This window comes from Bactrocera oleae, chromosome 3 (assembly GCF_042242935.1).
Source record: "Bactrocera oleae isolate idBacOlea1 chromosome 3, idBacOlea1, whole genome shotgun sequence".
NCBI lineage: Eukaryota > Metazoa > Arthropoda > Insecta > Diptera > Tephritidae > Bactrocera > Bactrocera oleae.
In genome coordinates this window covers 5,592,708-5,617,338 of record NC_091537.1, presented here as the reverse complement: position 1 = coordinate 5,617,338, position 24,631 = coordinate 5,592,708, and the positions used below count along the sequence as shown (strand labels likewise).

Genomic DNA, 24,631 nt, shown 5'->3' with positions numbered 1-24,631 from the left:
TGAAAAATTTCCGATTGCCTAAAAAAAATAAAATTAGAAAAATAAATATAAAATAATAAAAAAACAAATATTATAAAAAAATAATCAGAAGGATAATAAAATAAAAAACAAGAAATAAATTAAAAAATTATAAATATAAAAATTTGCTTCAAAAAATATTAGAAAATAAATTATAAAACCATTAAAATTAAAAACAAATATTTAAAAAAATTTATTAAAGATTAAAAATATATATATTTTTTTTTAATTAAAAAAATAAATTAATAAAATAATTTTAAAAAAATTAGTAACAAAATTATAAATAAAAAATATTTTAAAAATTTTGTTTTAATTTCAAGATGATAAAAATATAAAAAACAAGAAATAAAATTTTAAAAAATGCTTAAAAAAATAAAATTTTAAAAATTTAATTTAAAAGCATATATAAAAAATATTTAAAAAATGTATAAAAAATATATAAAATAATATATAAAAAAATTATAAACTTAAAACAGGTTAAAAAATATTTATAAAAAAATTTAAAAAAAATAATAAAAATATTGAAAAAGGAAAAAAATTTTAAAAAAAATAATAAAAATATTGAAAAAGGAAAAAAAAATTAAAAAAAAAATAATAAAAAATTTATAAAATTTATAAATAAAAATTTATAAAAAAATTAACAAAACACATAAAAAATTAACTAAAAAAAATATATATAAAAATTTATAAAAAAATTAACAAAAAAAAAAATTATAAAATATTTTAAAAGAAAGTTTAAGAAACAACATAATTAATTTCAAAAAGACAATAAAATTTAGAACAAAAAAATAAAAAAAAAATTTTAAAAAATTTATAAAAAAATTATAAAAAAGTTATAAAATAATTTAAAAAAAAGGTATAACAGATTTAAAAAAAATTGCAAAAGCAAAAAATTTTTTTTTAATTTCAAAAAGATAATTTTATTATTAAAAAGCAAAAATAAAAAAAATTAAATTAAATAAAAAAAAATTTCAAACATTATCTGACAATAGAAACAAAAATAAACAATGGCATAAATTGTTAACCTCGCCACTGATAAAAATTTCCGATTGCTGATTGTAAAAAACAACGTAAATTAGTAAATAAATTACACAACATGCAAGTATGTATGTATTATAAAAAAATTTTTTTAAAATTTAAAAAAGGTAAAAAAATTCAAAAATAAATTATACAACATATCAAATAAATTTTAAAAATTTTTAAAAAATTTTAAAAAAGTTATAAAAAAATCAAATAATAAATAAATAATGAAAATATAGTTAAAAAAACCAGAACTAAAATATATTCCAAAAAAATTTTTGAAATTAAATTAAAAACTAAAATTTAATACAAAAAAATATATAAAACAAAAATAAAAAATTAATAAAAATAAATATATGAGTATATAAATAAAAAACAAAAAATTAATAAAAAAAAAAAATGGAAAGCAAAATTTAATTCACTCTGATACAGATAAAATATATTTGGAGTAAGCGCTTAGTTTTAACTTACGCTGACGAGCTAAAGTATTGGACTTAAAAATTAAAACTGCAAAATAGGTTTTCCTAAATACAGAAAGCTCCGAAATAAGAGAAAATGGTCGAGTTCGCATGACGGTTGTTCTAAAGCGCCTTTAATGGTTTTGGGTTATAGCGAAATTCCAGGAAACTTCAAGGCTGATAATCATGCAGTAAAGAATACGGTCCCTTTACTACTACAATACTATACAGTAGAAAGAAATACAAGTTAGTAAAGGGTTTAGGGAGTTTCTTGCACCCAGTAAGACAAATCCTTATCTTGACTATCCCTCTTTTGCAACACAATAGTTAAAGCAAAATTTCGCTCTATTCTAAAAAAAATATTTGCAATTTAAAAGTTCATTTAGTAAATTTGTACATAAGACGGTTTGAGTAACGCTTACAACTAAAATCAGAATTTTAATCACGACTTTGAAATCTGCAATAAGCCTCGCTTTACAATATAACCACTATGCAAACCCTGTTTAATTAGTTGATCAACGTAATCTAACAGTAAGTTCAGTAAACGAACTATATTGATAGAGTTGCCATACCGATAAAGTGATCTTAAATAGATGGGTTTCATGGAACAACGGTGAATGTATGGATTCCGCTGAAGGAGAGAAAGCATAACCACAGCAATCAGTTCAACGTTAGTGGAAACGCCGACCAGATTTGATTTACAACCAAGCACTGTCAACTTGGCAGCTTTTACTGACGATTTACTATCAAAACAACAACAGTAATGAACCCGAACACTCTTTACGAACGATGAAATTGAAAATAGCTTTAGCTCAAGCAATCTTTACAACTTTATGGGATTATATTCTTTCGAATTTCAATAAATTGAGTTTTTTTTTATAAAGCAAATAGTTTTGGAGATATGAGCGTATTCATTTTTAACTTAGTGAAATCGGCTCCCAAATCTTTAAACGCCTTTTCCCCGAAACGCTGTTTTCAGAGTAGGTAAGAAAAATTTCTCCAAAACGGCTGGACCGATCGAATTAATCGAAGGAATAAGATTTTTATACCCTCGCTGCATGTTGCTACAGAGAATAAAAATTTTGTTCACATAACGGTTGTTTATATCACCTAAAAATAATCGAGTTAGATATAGGGTTATATATAAATAAATGATCAGGATGAAGAGATGAGTTAAGCCCGGGTGACTGTCTGTGCGTCCGTCTGTGCAACTGTAATTTGAGTAAAAATTGAGATATCTTTATGAAACTTGGAACACATGTTTCTTGGTACCGTAAGACAGTTGGTATTGCAGATGGATCGGACCACTGCCACACCCACAAAACGCCATTAATCAAAAACAAATAAATTGCCATAACTAAGCTACACAAGAGAGGGGCACCTGCAGTTTAAAATTTTATTAAAAAGTGGGCGTGGTCCCGCCCCCTAATAGGTTTAATGTGCATATCTCCTAAACCGCTAAAGTTATAATAACTAAATTCACTGGTAACAAATGTTTTTAGCATCTCTATCGACGGTGTGAAAATGGGGGGAAATCGGGTGACAAGCCCGCCCACTTCCCATATAACGGTACTGTTAAAAACTACTAAAAGCGCGATAAATCAAGCAGTGAACACGCCAGAGACATTAAAATTCATCTCTGGGATGATATGAGATAACTTTATAGGAACCGCGTTCAAAATTAGACAGTGGGCGTGGTACCCCCCACTTTTAGGTGAAAACCCATATCTTGGGATCTGCTTAACCGATTCCAACGAAATTCGGTATATAATATTCTACTCATATTTCTAAATTACAGTACGAAAATGGGCGAAATCGGATTACAACCACGCCTATTTCCCATATAATATCATTTTACATTCCACCTGATTCTTTCACTTTCCGTTTGACTTTACTAGAGTATAAAATATACGGTTACACCCGAACTTAGCTCTTCCTTACTTGCTGATAATAATTACGATTTTTTCAGACGCTTTGAAGCCTAAATTTTTTCACAAAAAAAAATTTTTTTTTAATGACGCCATTTTGTATAAATCGACATTTTGACTAGTCCTTCGACCTTTACCTGTATTCATTTATAGTAACAATACATTTTTTTTTGAGGTTATTGGATTTGAGACAATTTTAAGCAGAAATTAATTTCTCACCGCTACACATTTTTTCGAGTCTTCTGGTGGAGGAGCCATGGGATCGAGGGAATGCAAAATTTTTTCAATACCAATCGCCGTTTATTATTGTACATTAAATTCTGCAAATGTACTTTTTTTAAATAAAATGCTTTTTTTGTTGACTTGCAAGCGGATATAACAACTTAGGATAACAATGCTTACAACAGTTGAGTACCCACAAGTATTGAATACGGTTTTATAACCGGCAGGGCTTAATAGCTCAGCAGCAGTACTCACAATTATTTGGCGAATGATTGCTGCCCCAACAACAACAGACCCAATCAAACAAAAATTTTCAAATTCGAGCATTTTCAGTTTTAATAAAAAAAAATATGCGATATAGAAATTCATACGTCATTTATTATACATATTTTAGCCACAAATCAGCAGCCTTTATTACACTTTTCGAGTTGCGAAGATTTGAAATAACAAACGATTTCGTTCGTAGAAACAATGACTGTATAAAACTGTATATATTTTAGAACTTAAATGCAAACTAACACACTGAATATGGACAAATGAATGTACAAATTTATTTACCGTTAAGCGTACATACAACTTAGTAAAGACATATGTATGGATTGGTATATAAAGTAGCAATATTTTGTACATTTACGCCTTGAATTGAACCGAGTTTCAGCATGGACGCAGCAGTGGCAGCAATTTTGAACAAACCTAAACTAGGCGAAATAATACGGTACACGGTATACATATTTATATAAGTAAATAATGAAGATTAAACAGCTACTTAACTACAGAGAGAGAGATGCAAATGTATGTATGTGTAACTTACAAACGAAGTAATTCAAGTGCAATAATTCGACGTGTCGATGGACATATTGGATTGCTGGTGAAACGCATAGGCGTTAGAGTTACATATAAACGGCGATGTAGCGCATGTTGTGGTAAACTAACATGCATCAATATATAATTTCTTGCCACTGAGTGTGTGTATGTGTGTACGCTCTGTCATTATATTATATTATATAATATTTTTTCAGTCCATATTTCTAACTATTTTTTTGCACTCTTCGCACTTTTCGCATTTTTTGCACTTTTTGCATTTTTTGCATTTTTAGTTGCCTTTTTTGCATCGGCGCGCTGGTGTACGCGCTCGTGACGACGCAAATCGCCCACCATGCGAAAACGTTTCGAGCAAATCGCGCACACGTTGGGCTTTTCACCTGAAATACGCAAGAAAATTGCATTAAAAATTTATTTTGCTAGAGTAAAGTACGGTAGTTTCGCTGCGTTACCGGTGTGTATTTTGCGATGATCCTGTAGATATGTACTCGCGCGAAATGCCTTACTGCAGAATTCACACTTGAAATTGCGTTCGCTGGTGTGTATGCGACGATGCAACACCAGCGAGTATTTACGCGAGAACGCTTTGCCGCAATATTCGCACTGATGGTTCTTATCATCGGTGTGTTTCGAGACGACATGATACTTTAGATCGCCCCATTGACGAAAATCACGTTGACAATATTCACATTTGTACGGCTTATCACCGGTGTGCGTGCGTTTGTGTGCCTTGAGCGCATTTAAGGCGTAAAACGATTTGTCACATGTGTCACACTGATGCGGACGCAGGCCAGTATGCGTGCGTAAATGATATTTGAGCGCATTACGCGAATTGAATTTACGTTCGCATTTCGTGCAATTGAATTTCCGTTGCCTGATTTCTAAGGCTTCGGCCAAGCCAACGTCTTCGCAGCTATCGTCTTCGTAGCCATCGTCTTCGCAGCCATTGTCTTCGCATCCATTATCGGGAAGTATTTCCTCCGCTGGATTGTATTCAACGAAGCGCACATCGTTGTCCTCATAATCATAGCTTTCGGGTTCTTCTTTGCAGAGCACCTCGTCCTCCTCCTCCTCTTGCGCCTCCTCCTCCACCGTCGCATTGTTGTCAACAGCGCTTGTTAGTTGTGTACTTTCTGGACGCACTTGTACGTCAGTATTTTGGGGCAAATCAAATTGTGATACATTTAACGGTTCCAATAAATCCGTCGTGGGCGTCGGCTCTTCAGGTGACGGACACTGTAATTGTGGCTCATCCGCATCAACACTGGATAAGCTTATGGGTGGTAATTCATCATTATAGTATGTGGCACCATTGGCTTCGTTTACAACTACAACATTGCCACCATTGTCAACAACGTCTTCATCATCCTCCTCATCATCATCATCCTCATCATCGTCTGCCGGTAGTTGTAGCTCCATTTTTTCTATATTACCATCTGACTTTTGGTATGAGAGTAGTTTTTCTGCCGGCGGTAGCGTGTTTGGCTCCTTCGGCGATGTATTGGTTCTTGTTAAAGCAGCGCTACTCATCATGGGCATGGGTGGTAGTGGTTCCGTGAACGAGACATCGCTATATGATTTATTCTTGAAGGTGATGCCGTTGAAGTTGTCATTAGTGAACCTATATAAACAAGTCAAGTTGAGGTTTCTTACTTAAAAACACGAAACAATACTTTACCATGAGCCACGCATGCCGTTTGAGGTCATCAAGTCTAGCGCATCGCAAGTGTCTTCGATGGAGACCTTGTCCACTACATTACGCATGCCCTCCAGCATATCCTCGCTGTCGCTGAATTCCACCTCAACAGTGCGCTTCAAGGGTGGTGTGGCAGTTTGTGCCACATAAGTCATACATTTACTCATATCCGTCGCGCTCATTTCATTGTTGCCATCATCTACTGCATTCAAGACATGACGCATTGGTGACTCGTCAACGCCAGAAAAGTCAGGGAAGTTCAGGTGCACGTCATTGAAGACTTGATCGACGTTACCGTTAGGGGACTGTGTAGAATTCAAGTATTTTGGGAAAAAAAAAAACATTAAAAAAAGTGCACGGTTTGAAAATCTAACGTTGTATATGTTGTATACGACAGCGTTGCAGAGATTTCACTAACATTTTGGTGCATACTTTTAGGCGCACTTTTATTACCCGCTACTAAAAAAATCTAAGCAAAATTTACGCACAACACTGCCACACACAAACACACTATCCTCAGCTATATTTCAAATTTTCTTACTTTCTTATCCGATGCCGAGATTTTCTGCGGCTCTAAAGCCTCCAGCGATGTCTTCATCGCTGCCAATATCGTGTCCGGCGTGGTGGGTTCATAGTGCTGCTTTAGATGCGCGAAGAATTGCAGCTGCGAATCCGAAGTATTGCCACAAATCTCACAACTATATACCGACACATTCAAGCGCCCCTCCTCTTGCATTTTTTGCACTTCAGCTGGCTGTGCCAATTCATTATCCGTGCCACTCAGCGATACACGTAACTTGCGTGAGATGCGTTTCTTGTGTGGCAGCACTTTGCGTGCATTCGACACATGACGCGCATATAGTACATCAACACTAACATTCATTAAGTCCGCCGCATCGTCTAAACTCACATTTCCATCGGCCAACAGGAATTGTTGCACTGCAGCATCATCGCCTGACTGATTGACCGCCTCCGACTCAACACAATATTCTTTAGAGGCACTGCCGTTAAGGAAATCACCATTTAATGTTATATACTGCGTGTGTTTGTTGTGGCTATAGGCCGTGACATTGTTGTCAGATCTACTAGTGCCGGCAGTCAATACCATTGGCATTGGTGCTGCGGTTTGTGTTGGCGTATTCAAAGCGCTTAGTGTGGCTTCTGCAACGTTAGTCACATTGCTTACGGCCACATCGGCCGGTGTGGGGCGATAATGGAAAATTGTATTCGGAAAATGCAGATCTGGTGTGAGTGTGACTGTATCGGAAACTTTTACATTATAACCACCACCACCACCGCCGCCGCCAGCGTCCGTTGTTGGCACTGCGTTGGCTGAGTTGACTAATGGTGTTGCTTCCATAAAGTCAATTAAGTAGTTGTTAGTGTCTCGTATGTATGAGGGTGCTAGGAGCGATTGCAAGGGAAGATCCTGTAAACGTCACAATTAGCAATGATTAAACACTGTGGCACCTAACTTACATGATCAATGTATTCCGAATCCTTGCGCGATAGCGCCTGCTGTAACGGCGGTTCGTCCATTACCTTGCCGTTTTCTTTCTTCTTCGTCCGCGTTTCACTCCGGCTGTTAATGCGCTGTCACGTCGTTTGCATTGAAACTTACGCGACTTTGTTGGTTTTTTGGAACACGTTTTTAGTAATTTTAGCACTTTTACACACAATAAAAACTCAACAAATGTAATTATTGTAATTACCGTGTGTTGGGACAGAAAAATAAACACCCGATTACCATTGAATGCGAAAGTGAAAAGAATAATAAAATGTCAAAAATCAATTGACATTTCACCACAGTGAAGCCGAACAGCTGTGAATGGGAGAAGTGCTTATTCCCAGCAGACAATTGATATGTACAGCAAAGTTTACAGTGAGCAGCAACATTTTTGGTTTTGGTGAATTTGGCTGAGACAAATAAATATACCTAATGTTCGAAACTATTGTAATTATTTTATTTAATACTAATGTAAATAATGGAAAATCTAATATTTTAATTATTACATTTTTGCTTTTTGTTTTTATGACTAAGAATAATTTTAGATTACAGTTTAATATTATATTTTTGACTAATTTAATTTATTTTAATTTCTAAAAGTTTCGGATAATAATGCTAGACGTTAGCCTTGCTTAGATTTAAATTCATTCTTGTTCGAGTTTATGGACGCGTTGTGGAAATGTTGTTGTAGCGGCAGAAAATATTCCTCAAATTATCTGGTCGAGTTGACAGTATGTAGCCAGATAAAACTCGTGTCCATTCTCAGTAAATCAAAAAATGGTAATTGATTATGCAAAAATCTCTGCGAATTGGTATGGTGTTGTCGTTTTTGCATCGAAAAATATTTTTGTCGGTATTTATACAATAATTTTGAATTATTCGATTTTTTTTATAAGGGCTGATTTGGGTGAGTGTCTTCGGCAAAAGTCGTTCATAGCATGATAAGCTCGTTAAGTGGCATAAAAGGGTATCTATTAATGCTCATACCACGGTATTCTAGCAGACCTAAGGACCCAACGGATTGCCTTATTAGATGCCTAAAATGATTTTCGACTCTCAGAATTCTATTGGCTGGGAAATCAAGGATTTCAAGAACTGACAGAAGGGCCAGGTCCAAGGGTTAAGAGCAGCTCAATATTTAGACTCCGGAATCACTCTAATTAGCCTACTGAAAATTTGAATGCTTGTTCTTAATCTCGCCGTTGCCTTTGATGCTCTCAATAAATAGAAATATAAGTATGTAAATATGTACATATGTATGTATTTAAGAAAATTGTATTTTAGAAAATATTTTCCAGAATGACGTAAGTATGTTTGTAGAATAATGACGCACCTCTGTTCAAACTATATTTACGCACTTGCCCTACCAATCATAAACAAGTAAACAATAAACAATTAATTATGGAGAAATTTAGATACATGACTATTGATCAAGAAATGGTACCGTGGGGACTCAATATATTAAACAAAAAGTTAAGAAGATTTGTAATTCTTAAAATCTTTTTTAAAGTGACGCGAACTACCAAATTACTTTTTAAATTATTGTTTAATTTATTTAATCGTTATTAAAAAAAAATATTATTATTTGCTTGAAATTTTTAAAGAATTCTCGCACTTGCAAGTGATCTCCTCTGTACTAATTTATCATAGCCAATTTTCTTTCATGTGCCGTTGAGGCAATCAAGCACTTCACACTGCCGGATTGGCTTGTCAAACAAATATCATTTCGCACAAATTTCTGATGTCGGCATGAATATTTCTATTGGATTCCGTTTAAGTAGGCGTTTTGATCTTGCCGTGCCACAGTTGAGGGGCAACTTTGATCATAACAAACTACTGAAAGAGCACTTATGGCAATACGTGTAAATGCAGCATAAAAGAAGCGTAAATACAAATCTACAAATGTGGCTTTTTCTGATGGAACTTTATTTATAGCGTAACTGCTGGATAATTTTAGTGACCGCCATAGATGAGAGCTATGACTAGGTGACTAGATTTGGGTGGATTCAAAGTTTGGATTAGTAAATTTAAAAGAGTTTTTCAGATGTTGTTCATCGTAGACAATTTCTTATCTTTGTTGCCAATTCTCCAGAAATTCAACGTGAAGTCTACCAAAAAACTCAATAATCAAAATAAGACTTCGCAATACTCTGGCTATTTAGTTATAGTGAGTGTATTGAGCGAAACGAAAAAAAATTTTTTTTTGTGACAAAATTTGCACTTCTGAGTGGCTTAAAAAAACGAAATTATTATCAAAAATTCCTTTGGATTTACCTAATACTCGGATAAATATATACATGAGATATTATATATACTAAAACATATCAATTTTTGGATATACACATGGGTATAACCCTTTAAGTGGAGCAGATCGCACAAAACGGACTGATTAACGGTGGACATTTGTTTTTTTATAAAATAAAACTCTAAGCTTACGCTTGTCAAGACATTCGTCCAAACACATGGAAATCCTTCAGCTCTTAAAGCAATGAAATTTGCGTAAGCTGATGGAGGCAGAGAAAAATAAAAGGGTTCTCTCAGTTGAAAAGACCAAGTAGTATAAGTATAGACCAAGTATAAAAAAGAAACGACTGGTGTGTTTTGCTGGACTCCCACTCTTTATATGTAATAATATTAGAAAATAAATCATAATATTATATTACAAATAATAGTAAATATAATTATAATAATTATTGCCTAAAGTTACAAGCTAAATATAACGAGCCGAAGAAAAATATACATATGTATATACTTATTAGGGTGAAGCGAAAATTTTGTGTTTGTTTTTGCTTAGCCTGAGAGTAAAATTTGTAGATTATAAAAAAAGAAAATTTTTTAAAAACAAAACTCACTTTTAAAGTAAATTTCGAGTTAAAATTTGTATTTCGTAAAAAATGTTTGATAAGTGTTCTAGAAGCTGGGGAGAGTCCCTTTTCTGGTCAATAAAAAGTTATTCATTATTGGAGTTTTAAAAAAAAGTCTTAAATGCTTTAAATTAAATTTATTTAGTTATAATTTTTAGGCGTTAACATTAATTTTGAGTCAAAAACCGTCTAATTCGGTAATTTTTATATAAATGTGAAGAGTTTAAACCAAAAAAACAATTTCTTTTGTCCAAAAAAAATTTTAACTCGAAATTTACATTAAAAGTGATATTAAAAATTTTTTTTTTCCAAACATTTTCTTTTTTTATAAACTACAAATTGTACCCTCAGGCTAAGCAAAAAAATTTTTTTCGCTCCACCCTAATACTTATAATACCTAGAAACCAAAGACACTGAGCTGCAGTCTACATATCATATAAAAATTTTCTGGTATATTATACGTATATATATACAAATAAATATGTCCATAAACGCGAGTATTACTCATGTAAATGAATCTTCCTTGTAATTTGAATGTATCTAATCCCGTCAGTCACTTGAATTACTACTATGGTTTCCTTATGACAGCCACTTTCAAGTTTTATGAAGCCATAATAATTGTTTATTAAACATTATCGAATTATTTGAGTGACTGTGCCGCTACATAATCAGCATAAATGCGACTAATACCCGACAAAACGGAAAGGGAAACAGCGAAATTGGGCAAGAAACTCGGCGAAGTGCTGGGAGGGATAGATGCGGAGCGGCAGCAAGTTATTAATGCGAAGGAAAAGTGACAGAGGGCTCATTAAAAATCAAGAGAAATTTATTTATCAGCGATTTGTATCAGTCCATGCAGTCGATATGGGTGTGCGTAGTGCTCCCGAATTGCCCAAATGTGCGCACAACTCAGGGAAACACTTAGCGAGTTTTTAAAATGCAATTTACGAGCTGTTACTTGTACAACTGTGGTGACTGTGGCGGTTGCTGTGGTTATGGCTGTGTTGTTATTGGTATTTGTGTGATAGACGCATGTGGAGTAGAGGAAGTGCGGGTGGATGCTTAGTTGGCTTGTTTGTGTGTATTTATGTTCACACTCGATTGTGGCGTTAATCCAACCTTGGCGTTGCAGTCAGCCAGAAATTTTCGGAAATTATTTTTATTAGTGATGCAACACAGCTCACGAGGATTAGTGGAGCGATTAGCGGCAGCATAACGACGCTTGTGACCATATGGAGTATGAAGACTTGGGGCAAAAAAAATATATATATGTATATGGAGTTTATGAGCTAGATGTAGCTGTCAACAGAACTATTGAAAAATAATAGTCGGAGCGAATGAGTACGACTTTTGAAAATTATTTGTTGACTGTGGGTTAATTTGTAATTAGTGGGTTATGCAGGAAATAAATAAATACGTATGTGGATACATCAGAGGAACTAAGGTGAGATGGCGATGATGATGAGATTGAAATGCAACCGTACATCGTTTTACTCATTGCTTCGGTGAAATCTAGTTATGTACTAGCCTATTCCACTTTGATCGTAGGAAAACAATGCAGAGAAGATTCCAACAACTTTGTAGACAGTGTGATTTGTTCGCTGAACGTGAACGGCAAAACCATTGCGGCACTTTTCATTTCCAGACGTTGTTTAGAATCTTCGACGTCGGGTTTCACTTAAATCACCGAGTAATCTAATCCCTTGCAAAGTTCTAAACTCCGTTTCTTACATCCTTGACTCTAAATATAAGCCACGACCCAATTCCAGATTGGTAATTTTTCGATTGAATCTTATCGATTTATATTAATGCTGATATCATTGTATATTTTGGTGCTCACTCAAATTGATTAGTCAGGACTCGCAAATTAATAGTTCTTTCTTAACTTTTCGACCAGAATTTTTTTGATCTTACATTTTCTAGCTATGGCTGTTCAATCGTTGATATGATATATTTAAGCGCTCTCAGCAAACTCTGGGACCAAAGCATTTATGGTACGGTTTATAAGGTACATGAAAAATGTTACCAGACCTTCTGAAACTTAATCCTTATAGTATTACTAACTTAACGGGTCTTTCTATATACTGGATTTACATACATGTTCTCTGGTATATACCTCTTTACCGGGTTCAAAGCTTCTAGTTTACTATTCCTATCCTCATTACATTTCACGATTATTTTGTGTAGGTTCAGAATCTATTTAATATTTGATTTCATGATAGATTTTCTATCCAACTTGTACCGTGAATCTTTGACTGAAAGCTTTGACCAATAGAAAAGCTTACTTCGTAAAAAAATTCTGTTTTTTATTATAAAATAGATTTTTATGCATTTTTCCAATTCTTCTTTCTTTAGAACACATCCAGAGTTGCAATATCTTCGGGGAAATACATTTTTTGCAAAATTTAAAAGCTGCAGTATTTGTTAATATTAAAGCTGCATTAACTCCCATATTGGAATCAATAAATTATAACGGAGTAAAATCAGCGATAGGCAACTTATAAAGCTAAGGGGAAGGTTTCTTAGAGATTCACAGAAAAAAAGAAGCGTTTAAAAAGGTTAACAACGAAACCTCAAAAACAATACTTATAAAAAACTAGGAATTTCGAAAATGTTTGATATTTGCGTTAGATATTTGTACCTATGGTCGCGGTGCATATCCTCCCAATCTCTCTATCTAAATCTATGTAGCATTAAGCTGGAAAAATGTCAATCCAAAATACTTGAAGAGAAATTCTAGCGCAAATAACCACAAGGTGCTTGAGGCGTAGATCTTTAAGGCAAACATAGACATGAAAAGACATACTTGTATACTTGGATACTTAAAGAATAAATATATATGCTATGCCACAACATTTCTAAATCGATTTCACTGTATTTGCTGTTTGTATATCCAACTCGCCAAATCGAAATACAACATACAATTAATGCTAAGCAAATATGCCACGCCTACGCCTCTACTAAGTAAATGAAAAATGCTCACTCATTCGGCTGCCAAGCCAAATAACAACAAAACATTTTCATCGTTCAGCAACAGCAACTCATTAAAATTTATATTATTTTATTTATTTCAACAATAAACGCCAAATATTTGCAAACTTTACGCTTTTACTGTTTGTTTTTGAGCATTTCCTGCCAAATTTTTAAATCATATTTATTTTTCTTGAATTTATTAAAGAAAATAAACACAATTTGTTGGTAAAATTGAAGAACAATAACATCGAGCAAGCCAAACTCACGTGAATAGCCAATTTATGTGTGTATTTATGTTTGTGGCAGGCAACCGCAGCTGTTGTGCCACAAATTGATTTCCACTATTTTGCTAGCCATCTCTACCTCGTCTACGCAAATATTTCGTTAACCAATTTGATCCTTCTGCATTGTCGTTGGCCGAAAGCAAATATTTTCTTTTAATTTGAAATTTTACTAGCACAAAAAATATGCACACAAATAAATAAGTAAATAAATAAATATGTAAGTGATTAAAGTGGCAGTTGTGCGTTTGGCGTTATGCTACAGCCACATATGCAGATACCTGCTACCTGCCACTGCAGTTGGATGCGGCACAAATGCAAACTCACGCACAGTCAGGCATATCCTTTTATCATATCTATCAACTTTATGCATGCAGCTCAAAATTAATTATGTGCATTCGTTACAGTGGCTTTACAAATGGAAAAAATCAAATATTTGTCAAAACGAAAATGTCGAATGTAGAAAAGTTGGAAATTGTTTTTGTATAGCTTGGAACGATTTAGGGATTATATTAAATTTTCTGTTTATTTTTGTAGTAATATTAATTATATGTACACGTATATACATAAATGCACATCTATATATATATATGTTTAAAAAATATAATATATATATATTTTTATAAAATGCACATATCAGACTATTGAATTTAAGTTTCACTTAAGCTCAGAAATCTTTTCATAAAAGTTTAGTTTGAAAGTCAATAGAGCAAAAATTATTTGATAATATGCTCTCCCATAAGCATACATTTAGGCGTTTATCACATTATTCCAATAATTATACTTTGAACAGGGTATATTAAGTTTGCTACGAAGTTTGTAACATCTAGAAGGAAAGGTCGGAGACCCTACAAAATATATAAATGAGTGATCGGTGTGACGAGCTGAGTCGATTTAGCCATGTCCGTCAGTCTGTCTGTCTGTATATACGCGAACTAGTCACTCAGTTTTTGAGATATCGATCTGAAATTTTGCATCCGTCCTTTTCTCTCGAATAAACTGCATATTTGTCGGGACTGCCGATATGGGATATCACTATAGCATATAGTTTGCATATAAACTGAACGACCGGAATCAAATGCTTGTATGGAAAATTTTTTTATTTAATGAGATATCTTTACGATATTCGGCATGGCTTATTGCTAAAGCAAAAGGTGTAATTTCTGAAAAAAATTTCGGATCGGATGATTATTACAATTACTTGTACATATAGCTGCCATACAAACGTATAAAATATCTTTTGGGTTAGTACTATGAAAATACGTTGATAGCTTCCTTTATGTCATAACTGAAGTTTCATAACTCGAGCTTATATTAGCTTACAAATATAGAATGATCAATTATATAACCAAAATACCGCAATAACTCGTTTAGTAAAGAAATTCGGAATTTATGCGCAAACGAGCAGATTAAAGACGCAGCTACTTTGGTTCAATCTGAAGCTTTATCCCTAATACCTATTTGCAAAAAACGTGAGGGTATACTCGTACTTTGAGAAAAAGTTGAAAAATATAATATATCACAAATCTGATCTAAATATGACGAAACATAAAAAAAGAGCTTCTGAAGAAGTTTAGAAGTGACATATTTGTGCACACAGCCACTAGTCAAAGTCATTGTTCTTTTAATGAACAGGCTTCAAAACACTTCCGAATTAGTAACCCCTGTCGAAGCTAAGCCTATTTTGCTTCAATAACCTGTTCAGGGTAAAAATATTAAAAAAAAACTAGCCAAAATGCCGAGCTAAAATTCTTGGGCTCTAGGCAATTGCCTAACTTGCCTATGTGGACCAGCTGGCCATGCACATTGTGTGCTCGTCGTTCCATTCCAGCCAAATATGTTAGGCAGGTTCTCAATACGAAGCCTTCAGAAAATTTTGAAGTACTCTATATATGTATGTATATCAAAGCTGACTGCAGGATTACTCCTTCCATATATATGTATATATACATAGCAAGACAGATCTTTCCTATACCACCTTCTTTTGTGCAGTAAGGTAGCTAAATTTAAATAATTTTATTATAAGTTATCTTAAAGCCACATAAGATAGAATTATACTAAGCCCTTACTTACAAATAAAGGCATAACCAACACTCAAAGTCTGAGAATTATTCCCAAGTATCTTGTTTTCACTAGCTGTTCGGACCTAAGAGCAATTCAATGTATGAAAATATACAAAAAAAATAGCTTTTGACAGCAGTCTTCTCCGGTGATAAAGTAATAAAAATCTTCAAAAAATATTGTAAAATAAAAAATTTTCTTCAAAAATTCATATATAATTCAGAGATTTCTTAAACCTATTATTATCCGCAATTTGTTGGTAATATTAAGACACCTGATACTACCGTCTTTACCACTAGTAATAGACACATCAGCCACATAATATTCCCTCCAGCTGTTCCTTACCAATTTACTCTAGAATTTTGATTCATTGGTATACTTGAGCTTGTTGTTTTTGTCAATACAATCACTTTACGTGCAATAGTTATTGTTTTGTCGAGCTTTTTTCTTCTAATTTCTATTTGTGTTTGTTCTTTTCGATTTTTATAACACAACCGCTGAGAAAAGTGGATATTTCCGCCCCCCATTGCGCATACTCGCCCTCTTGATGTCTCATTAGAAAGTTGCACAACAAAAGGCTGTGGAAATTACTGACAAAAAATAACAACAATAATAATAAAAAAGAGAGAAAACACCACACAGAGCTTGCAGCAGCAAAAAAAGCAAACAAAAAATTTATTAAAAAAAAAAAAACTTTCGACTCAGCTAAAAAGTGGAAGCAAAGCCACACACATACTCGAAACGGAAAAGGAAATTGTCTAACAATACGGCCCCTGGTAAATGACAAAAGCAACAATAACTGCAACAAAGTGTTTCCTTTTTTGGCTGACGCAGTGAACGCGAATGCCAAGTGCCTTCTTTTGTTTTTTGTCACGTTTCTGTGGCGGCCTCGTACTTTTCCACACAGGAAATACACTTATTGACACACACACACATAAAGCTCGTACCCATGCAGCCGAACAAGGCTGTGTGTGCCGTAGTGAGTGCTGTGAGTTAAGTTGGCTGCTGTTTTGAAGTTGCACAGTTCGTGCTACAATTTGAAAAGTGACAACAGCAGGAAAAAAATAACAAAAACAACGAAACAACAAGCATTATTGCATAAAAGCAACAGCAATATGTACAAAACTTGATAATAATATGTTGCAACATTGCAAAGTGTAGCAGCAACACAAGCCTTCATTTTATATATATACCCAGATAAGTATTTGTTTCGCAGGAGCTGTGCGGTATATCGATTGTATTCAATAGGATAAAACAATTATGTAACATCTTTGTGATGCTGTGGCCCCCGTTTTTCTGCAGAGGCTGTTCTACTTGCTGCTTTAGGTAACAGGACGACGCGTGTTCGATGAGGCATCAATGGTTGCCACAAAGTATGGTAGTCGTACGACAAAAATGCGCCACAATGCTTCAGAGTGGTTTTACAAGTGCTGCAAGGAAAAATACAACGCTGAAGATGAGGTACAAGCAAGTGAGAGCGGTACTTCAAAAAGGAGGGTGTTGGTATGGAATGCGTGAGAAGACATAGTAAGGCAAGGTAATGTGTGTAATGTAAATAAAATTTCTTGCTTCATAGAAAGAGTATCGATCAGTTTGTGTGGCAGCTATATGCTATAGTGGTACGATTGAAGATAGCTTGTCAAATCAAAAATTGTTCCGTACAAGGGCTTGATTTTTGAACTAAAGATTTTTAATAAACTATTTTTTTATATTTTTTTTAATGAAATATTCTGGAAAAGATGATTTTTAATCCAAATCATATAGAAATACTTTTAATAATAATAATACTTTCTTTGAACAAATATTAATTTTTCCTAATTCCTGATGAGCCCCACATTAATCGAGAACTGGGTTCCATTTCAAGTTCAAAAGATATAGTATTTTTGAGTATTTTGATATAAAATATCTTAAAATTTTATGCTCGCGACCCACAAATTGATTTCCAAATCAACGAACAAGCTTAACTAGTAACATAATCATTCAAAATAGAGGCACGTGCTTGTTGTGGCAACTTTAACACCGACATGCTTCACATCACTACTTATCATACATCCATATCATATGGATTATCGCTATCGTGTTCGAATCGCCAGTCATGTTGTCAACAACATCATTAAATAACAAACAAACGCGACAGCAAGAACCACCAAAAAACATATGTAGGATCTGTGTATGTATTATATGTATGACAACCATGTGAAAACATATGTGTAACTGTAATAAACGCATTTAACGTAATTACGCTCAAGTAAGCATTTTTTGTGCACAGCATTAAGTTTGGACCCTTAACAAAGTATTGACAACCTGAAACCCAACAGTCTACCACACCAGCAACGTCACGTTCATCTTAGCATCCTCCACAACAGCCATAACAAAAACAACAACAACAACAACAACGACATCATCATCAGTCCAAGTGTCGCGTGCACGTGCCAACCATACCCTCACCAACCATTAGGGTATGTACATCATATGTATGTATACTTTCCACAACCATGAGGCGTTCGTGCGTGCCTCAAAGCGTTTGCCTTATTTGTGTGTCACAAAACTGTTCAACACTCCAGCGGGTTCGTGCCATTTCGTAAAAGCCTTCGGCACTTTAACGCTTACTAAATGTTGTTGTTGTTTTTTTATATTATTACAATTGAGGCTATTGGTAAAGCCACTGCCATTGCAGGATGTTTTGCTGGTGCTACTGTTGTTGTGGCAACATTCGAACAATTCATTAGGAAGAAATACACTAACATTTATATTGTTGACGGTGACAATGCCACGTTGCAACCCCCACCATCAGTATCTCCGAGAGTCAGACACCCACTCACCCCCTTGTTGCTTGCGACTACTGTTGCTGCTATGGTTGGTCGCCTTGTTGTTGTATTTAGTAATGTGACTGCTGATAGCATCACTAAGTAATTGCTGTTATGCGCAGTTTAGCACCGTTTATCCAATTTGTCGCATATTTATGCCAAATTGACAGATTTCATTATGTCCTAGTGGCGCAGATGTGGAAACCGTGTAAATGCGATAAGGTGAGTTTGATTAAATTAATAAAGTGTGATATGCAAATAAGTCGCATTTTAGATTTTATGACATTATGTGGTTTAACGGTGTACATGTATTACAAAAAAGTTGCGTAAACAAGTTTATCAGTGGTTCTGATTTGTCTAAAAACTGTATGACACTTCAATATAATAGCAACAATTAAAGGGTGTATATACTATTTATACCCTGAATAGGCTATATTAAGTTTGAAACGAGTAAAAGAAAACGTCGGGGACCGTATAAAATATGTGTATATGTATACTCAAGTAGATGAGCTTGACAAACAGAGTCGATTTAGTCATGTTCGTCTGTATATACGCGAATTAGTCCCTCAATTCTGAAGATATCGAGATGATCAAAGAAGCTGCATATTTGTTGGAACAGCTGTTGTCGGACCATTATAGCACACATACATGCTATAAGAACTGACCAATACCAATTTCTTGTATGGAAAACTTTTTTATTTAAAAAAATATCACGCAATTTGCCATAGATTGCTTTCCAAGGCAACAGTACAAATTCCCAAAAATTGTTCAGATCAGATCTATATATTTAACATATAGCTGTCATACAAACTGATCGATCAAAATCAAGATAAAGTTTTTTTTATACTTTTTTGTACTACATATAAGGAATGCACCTATGAAGAGTATTATAGCTCCAGTGCAGCCGAAGTTAATTTTTTTCTTGTTGAGACTAAAGAAATGTTGAGGTAAATTAAATAAGTCACCAAATATGTTTTTTATGACACCACAATTAAAAATAAATTTCTTGTTAAAAAAATTTAATAAGAATTAAATTTAATCACTTTTAAAGTAATTATGTACTCTTATTTCTGTTAAACATATTATTATCTAAAATACTGATAAATATATAAATTAAATTTATAAATATAAATATACTATATGAAAATAATTTGTAAAAACACTCACCACTTAATTATAGCATGATACTTCGGCAAAGATTTTACGGAAATTTAATACAAAAGCCATTGTTTTGAATTGCAACACATATCAAACACTTCTAACACTTACACCAATTACACACAAACAGTTTATTTTCAACACACACATATTGATTATTTCTTATTACTAATGAAACCACAAATTAGCTGAAGAAATTTTGCCAGCTTTTCGACATATTTTAAATTAGGCATGCAAAACATTGCAATACATATACACCTTGCATATACATAAGGTACATAACTATAACACTTTCACCATCATAGGTATACAACACATATAATATCTTTCTAAAATCTTATCATCTGATTTGACTTATTGCTTTTTTGATAAAAAATAACTTGCGGCATTGCATGCTAGCAAACTCTCTTGCTACTTTATTAATGTTTTTATTGTAACATAAACCAAAATTACCGAACTTCACTTCTATTCTATTTGCTATTGCATCAGTTATTTCTCACACCACACATACACGCACATACACTGCGCATGCTAGCAGAACTTTAGCGCTGCCGACGTCACCATCTGCTTGCATACTCGCTGCTGCGCATATTCTTTTTACTTGCGAATTATTTAAAGGAAAACTTTGCCCGCACTAAAACTTTTACATTAATCGATCCAAATACATTACTGGATTTATTTTTTCAATAAATTTAAATATTTAGCATACAATTTAAAGATTAAAATCAATATTTTCACTAGGCACACGTTACCGGTCAAATTTTTCGCGCTGTCACAAAAGGAACGGGAACTGAAAAGAACTGTGGAAAGGAGAAATAGGGTTGCATTCAATTTTAAAATAGTTAAGTTAAAAGTGAAGCTTGTTTATAAATAAAAATATTTCATATTTGTAAAAATGATTATTATATAATAAAGAAATGAATATTTATATAAATTTTAATTATATGACGTAAATTTACTCTGTGCAAGAAGGAAATATATATATTTTTTTTAAATTAGATGTTAACATGATTTTTTTTATAAAATACGTATTTAACATTTTTTAAAGCCATTATTGATCATATAATCATAAAATCAATATTAAAAAGTTTGAATTTCTCCATTTTGATTTTAATTTTTCAATAAATAAAATGAACAAAAATTATATGACTTCGTTTTCTTTAGTTACTACCGCTAAAATCAACATTAATTCGTATTTTAAATATGTCATTATTCAAAGTAAGCTATATTATTAATAGTATTATTAAGCGTTATCTTAAAATTAAATGAAAATGAATATTTAAAACATACAATTTGTAGCCAATATTAAAAAAATATATATATATATGAATTTGAAATAACTTCTCTTTTAAATTCTCAGTTGTAATAATTATATGTTTAATCATTATTTAAAAACTTTCAGTGTCACACTTTAAAATTAATTTATTTATTTTTAATTGAAATTGAGGACTAATAAAAGCACCACAAAATATAAATAAAAGTAAATATAATTTATTAAATAAAATTATTATAAAATGTAGATGCCAAAATTATCAATTTGCTCTAAAAAAGTATAAAGGTCTTTTTTATTTAAATATTATTTCAAAACATTAAATACATTTACTTACAATCATGAATATACGTAAACTTACCATTATTTAAATATAAAAAAGCTAAAGCAACCCTATTTCCTCTCCCAACAGTTCTTTTCAGTTCCCGTTCCTTTTGTGACAGTAAGAAAAGTTAAGCCGTTTGCGCGTCCTTTTTGAAAATATGAAATTTCGTGGTTAATTGTGTGCCAAATAATATAATTGTTTGAGCAAATAAATCCAATAATGTATTCTAATCGATTAATGTAAAAGTTTTAGTGCGAGCAATGTTTTCTTTTAAATAATTCGCAAGTAAAACGAATATGCGCAGCAGAGAGTTGTGTGCGGAGAATAACGTCAGCAGAGCTTGCTGTCGGCAGAGTGTGACGTCGGCAGCGCTGAAGCTCTGCTGGCATTCGCTGTGTATGGTAGCTAACGAAATGTGTAATAAAAGCGAAGTTCGGCATATTTCGAATATGTTGTACATAACAACAAAAATATAAATAGTAAAATCAATGTGCGCTGCGATGCAAGTTTGCGAAATATTTATTTATTTGTTCTGCTTAAGAGGAAAAATTAAAGATAAATCGATAATAAAGTGGTGATGAAATCAGTAATAGGTAAAGTGAAAATATGAGTATGATGGAAAGTGTTATTGTATATAGAGTTGTCTATGCTGGTGTCACTCTAGCAACAAATAATTTCAATACTAGAAGCTGGCAGAATCAACAAAGCTGAATTGTACTGGAGTTAAGTGGTGAGTGTTTTTAGTTTATTATTATTTATTACACTTACATTAACAGAAAATATGTTACAGAAATATGTATATTATATACTTATATGTATATATATTTTATTATAAATTGAATTGGGTGAAAACCATTTAATATACATATGTACATGTAATTGTTTTATTAAATTTTTAACAGCCTTTTTATAATGCGGTTCCATATTGACTAGCTGTCATACTGTGTAAAATTTTAATAAAATAATATGTACATATGCATTTCTAATTAATTTAATGAAACTATCGAATCATTTTTATTAAATATTTCGTTGTTACAATTTAAATATTTTCAAATACGTGTGCTGTCGGCAACAATTCCTTGCAAGTTCCGTTCCGTTTTCAACGCTGCAAACATTTGTCGCGAATTTTTTGTAAATTCAAATTCAAAATTAAAAAATTTCAATTTCAAATTAAATATTTATATTAAATATATTTAATAAAGCAATATTATTCTTTTTTTTTGGAGTAATGTTGAAGTTTTGAAACAGATAATGTTTTGGTTTTAATAATTTAAGGAAGTAGTGGTTAGGCGAGCGCCTTCAACGAGTGATAAAAATTTTGCAATTCATTGTAGGGAGGTACCCAACAGTAAAATTTGTTGTTCGAAATTATTTTAGTGAGCACGTAATTACAGGGATACTATGATCATAAAACTTAATCAACCGATCGATTTTTATATATATATGTATGTACTAGAAATCGACACAAAATATCAGGGCTCGCGGGTATAACAAAGGGTGTGAAGTCGACTTTCTTATATTAATTTTATTATTTCAAAACCAGTTTCAGAAAAAGTTGTCAAATAAAAACTTCCTTTGTCATAGCTGGGCACGCGTTTCACTTCTCCAATATAATTTTAAAAGAAAGAAAAGGATAGTTACATATTTACATATGTAGTTACATATTTAGTATTTTATTACAATTTAAACAGCTGAAGGTACTAAATATCATATCTATGTTATTGCAGTATTTAGAAATACATACATATATCTACTGTTAAATGCGCAAAGTTTGTTAAACAAATACATTACCTTCCCCTATAATTAAATTTATATGAAGCTTCCCGGCAACAGATATTAAAAGAGAGCGAAGGAGGCACGATCGACGGGATCAGGACATACAACTTGTTGTGAGTGGGATCTGTAATATATACTCAGTGCAACTCTTGTATGTATATTTTAAATATATAGTTTCTTGTGAACATAATGTTATTACCCATGTAGAATTCCAAACTTAGATGAAGCTTTTTTTCGGGTACAATTTTTCTATTTTAAAATCTGCTAAGGATTTGTATACAATTTTACTTTCGAAGTTTGCGTTTCTTTTAATTATTATACATACGAGGGTAGCATGATAACTCTATGATTTTATAACCAACGTATATTTAGCACGTGCGCTACAGGTCATTAAATCTTGTACGAAGATATATTGAATACATTAAAATTTTCAAACATATATGGAAATTTGTAAAAATTTTCATAGCATTTTTTTGTATGTCCATGCAGTTTTTACTTTAAAAAAAGTAGTCGTTCTTGATTGAAATCAAAACGAAGGTTTTTAAACTAATATTCCAGAGATACTACTTACGATATATCATAGACGTATATTATAGTGCGTACATTCTAAAAAAGAGGTAACTTAATCTTAATAGAAGTCGAATCAATCTGCGGTTCTTCGCGCTTAGAGTTCTTCACTAGTCTACCTGTTCCTAGTTTTCTGATGTATTATGTTGGTTCAATGATTTGGCAAGGAAACGGAGCAAAGCTTTAATGAATTCTGCGCGGATTACAGAAATTAGTACAAAATATTATGTTTTAAGCCTCCAAAGAAAAATAAAAATTATGCGATTCAATTTTTTTTTTACCGTAATTTATTTAAAATTTCTGTGGACATGTCTTCTTTTAGTAGCATACATAAACATTTGACATCTTTTAGTTAAAGCTTTGAGCTTGTTCGACTGGTGCTACGAAGTTTTGGCACTCACAGACTTATCAAATAGCACTCGTATGGACTCATGAACATTTCATTGCTAGGAAATGCATCAAACAATAAACACACGTATGCATGTCCCAAATACAGTAAAAAGTGGTGCATGCCACAGACGAGCATCACTGGCCACAGCATTTTGTATAGCTTGCAATTCAGTCGAGTGAAAAAATCAATCTCGCATTAAATGTGTAAAAACAAGCAATAATAACTAAGGGAAAAACATAAATTGGATAACAAAAAAAAAAAAAACAAAAGAAAAAAAATAAACCAAAAAGAAAACCAAATCAGCACCAAATGAAACAAACAACAAAGCATACTGAACGTATAGAAAATGTGGTTTTTAGTTTTGTATAATTCAAGTTGGGCTGCTGCACGTTTTGTTTGAAGATTATTTCCAATCAAATGAATACAATATGATTTCAGCGCTTTCAAGCATTTGCGGCTCCCTTCGCATGCAACTACTAAACTACTA

General features: G+C 32.8%; 1 protein-coding gene across 1 annotated transcript; it reads right to left on the bottom strand.

Moving 5' to 3' along the window:
• Positions 1-3,997: 3,997 nt before the first annotated feature.
• Positions 3,998-7,932, bottom strand: LOC106619795 (uncharacterized). Its single transcript, XM_014238053.3, has 5 exons — positions 7,644-7,932; positions 6,706-7,593; positions 6,147-6,469; positions 4,921-6,089; positions 3,998-4,848 (listed from the first exon to the last, which is right to left on the bottom strand). The coding sequence occupies exons 1-5, from the start codon at positions 7,701-7,703 to the stop codon at positions 4,679-4,681; spliced, it is 2,610 nt and encodes an 869-aa protein (XP_014093528.2). The 5' UTR covers positions 7,704-7,932; the 3' UTR covers positions 3,998-4,678.
• Positions 7,933-24,631: the final 16,699 nt, after the last annotated feature.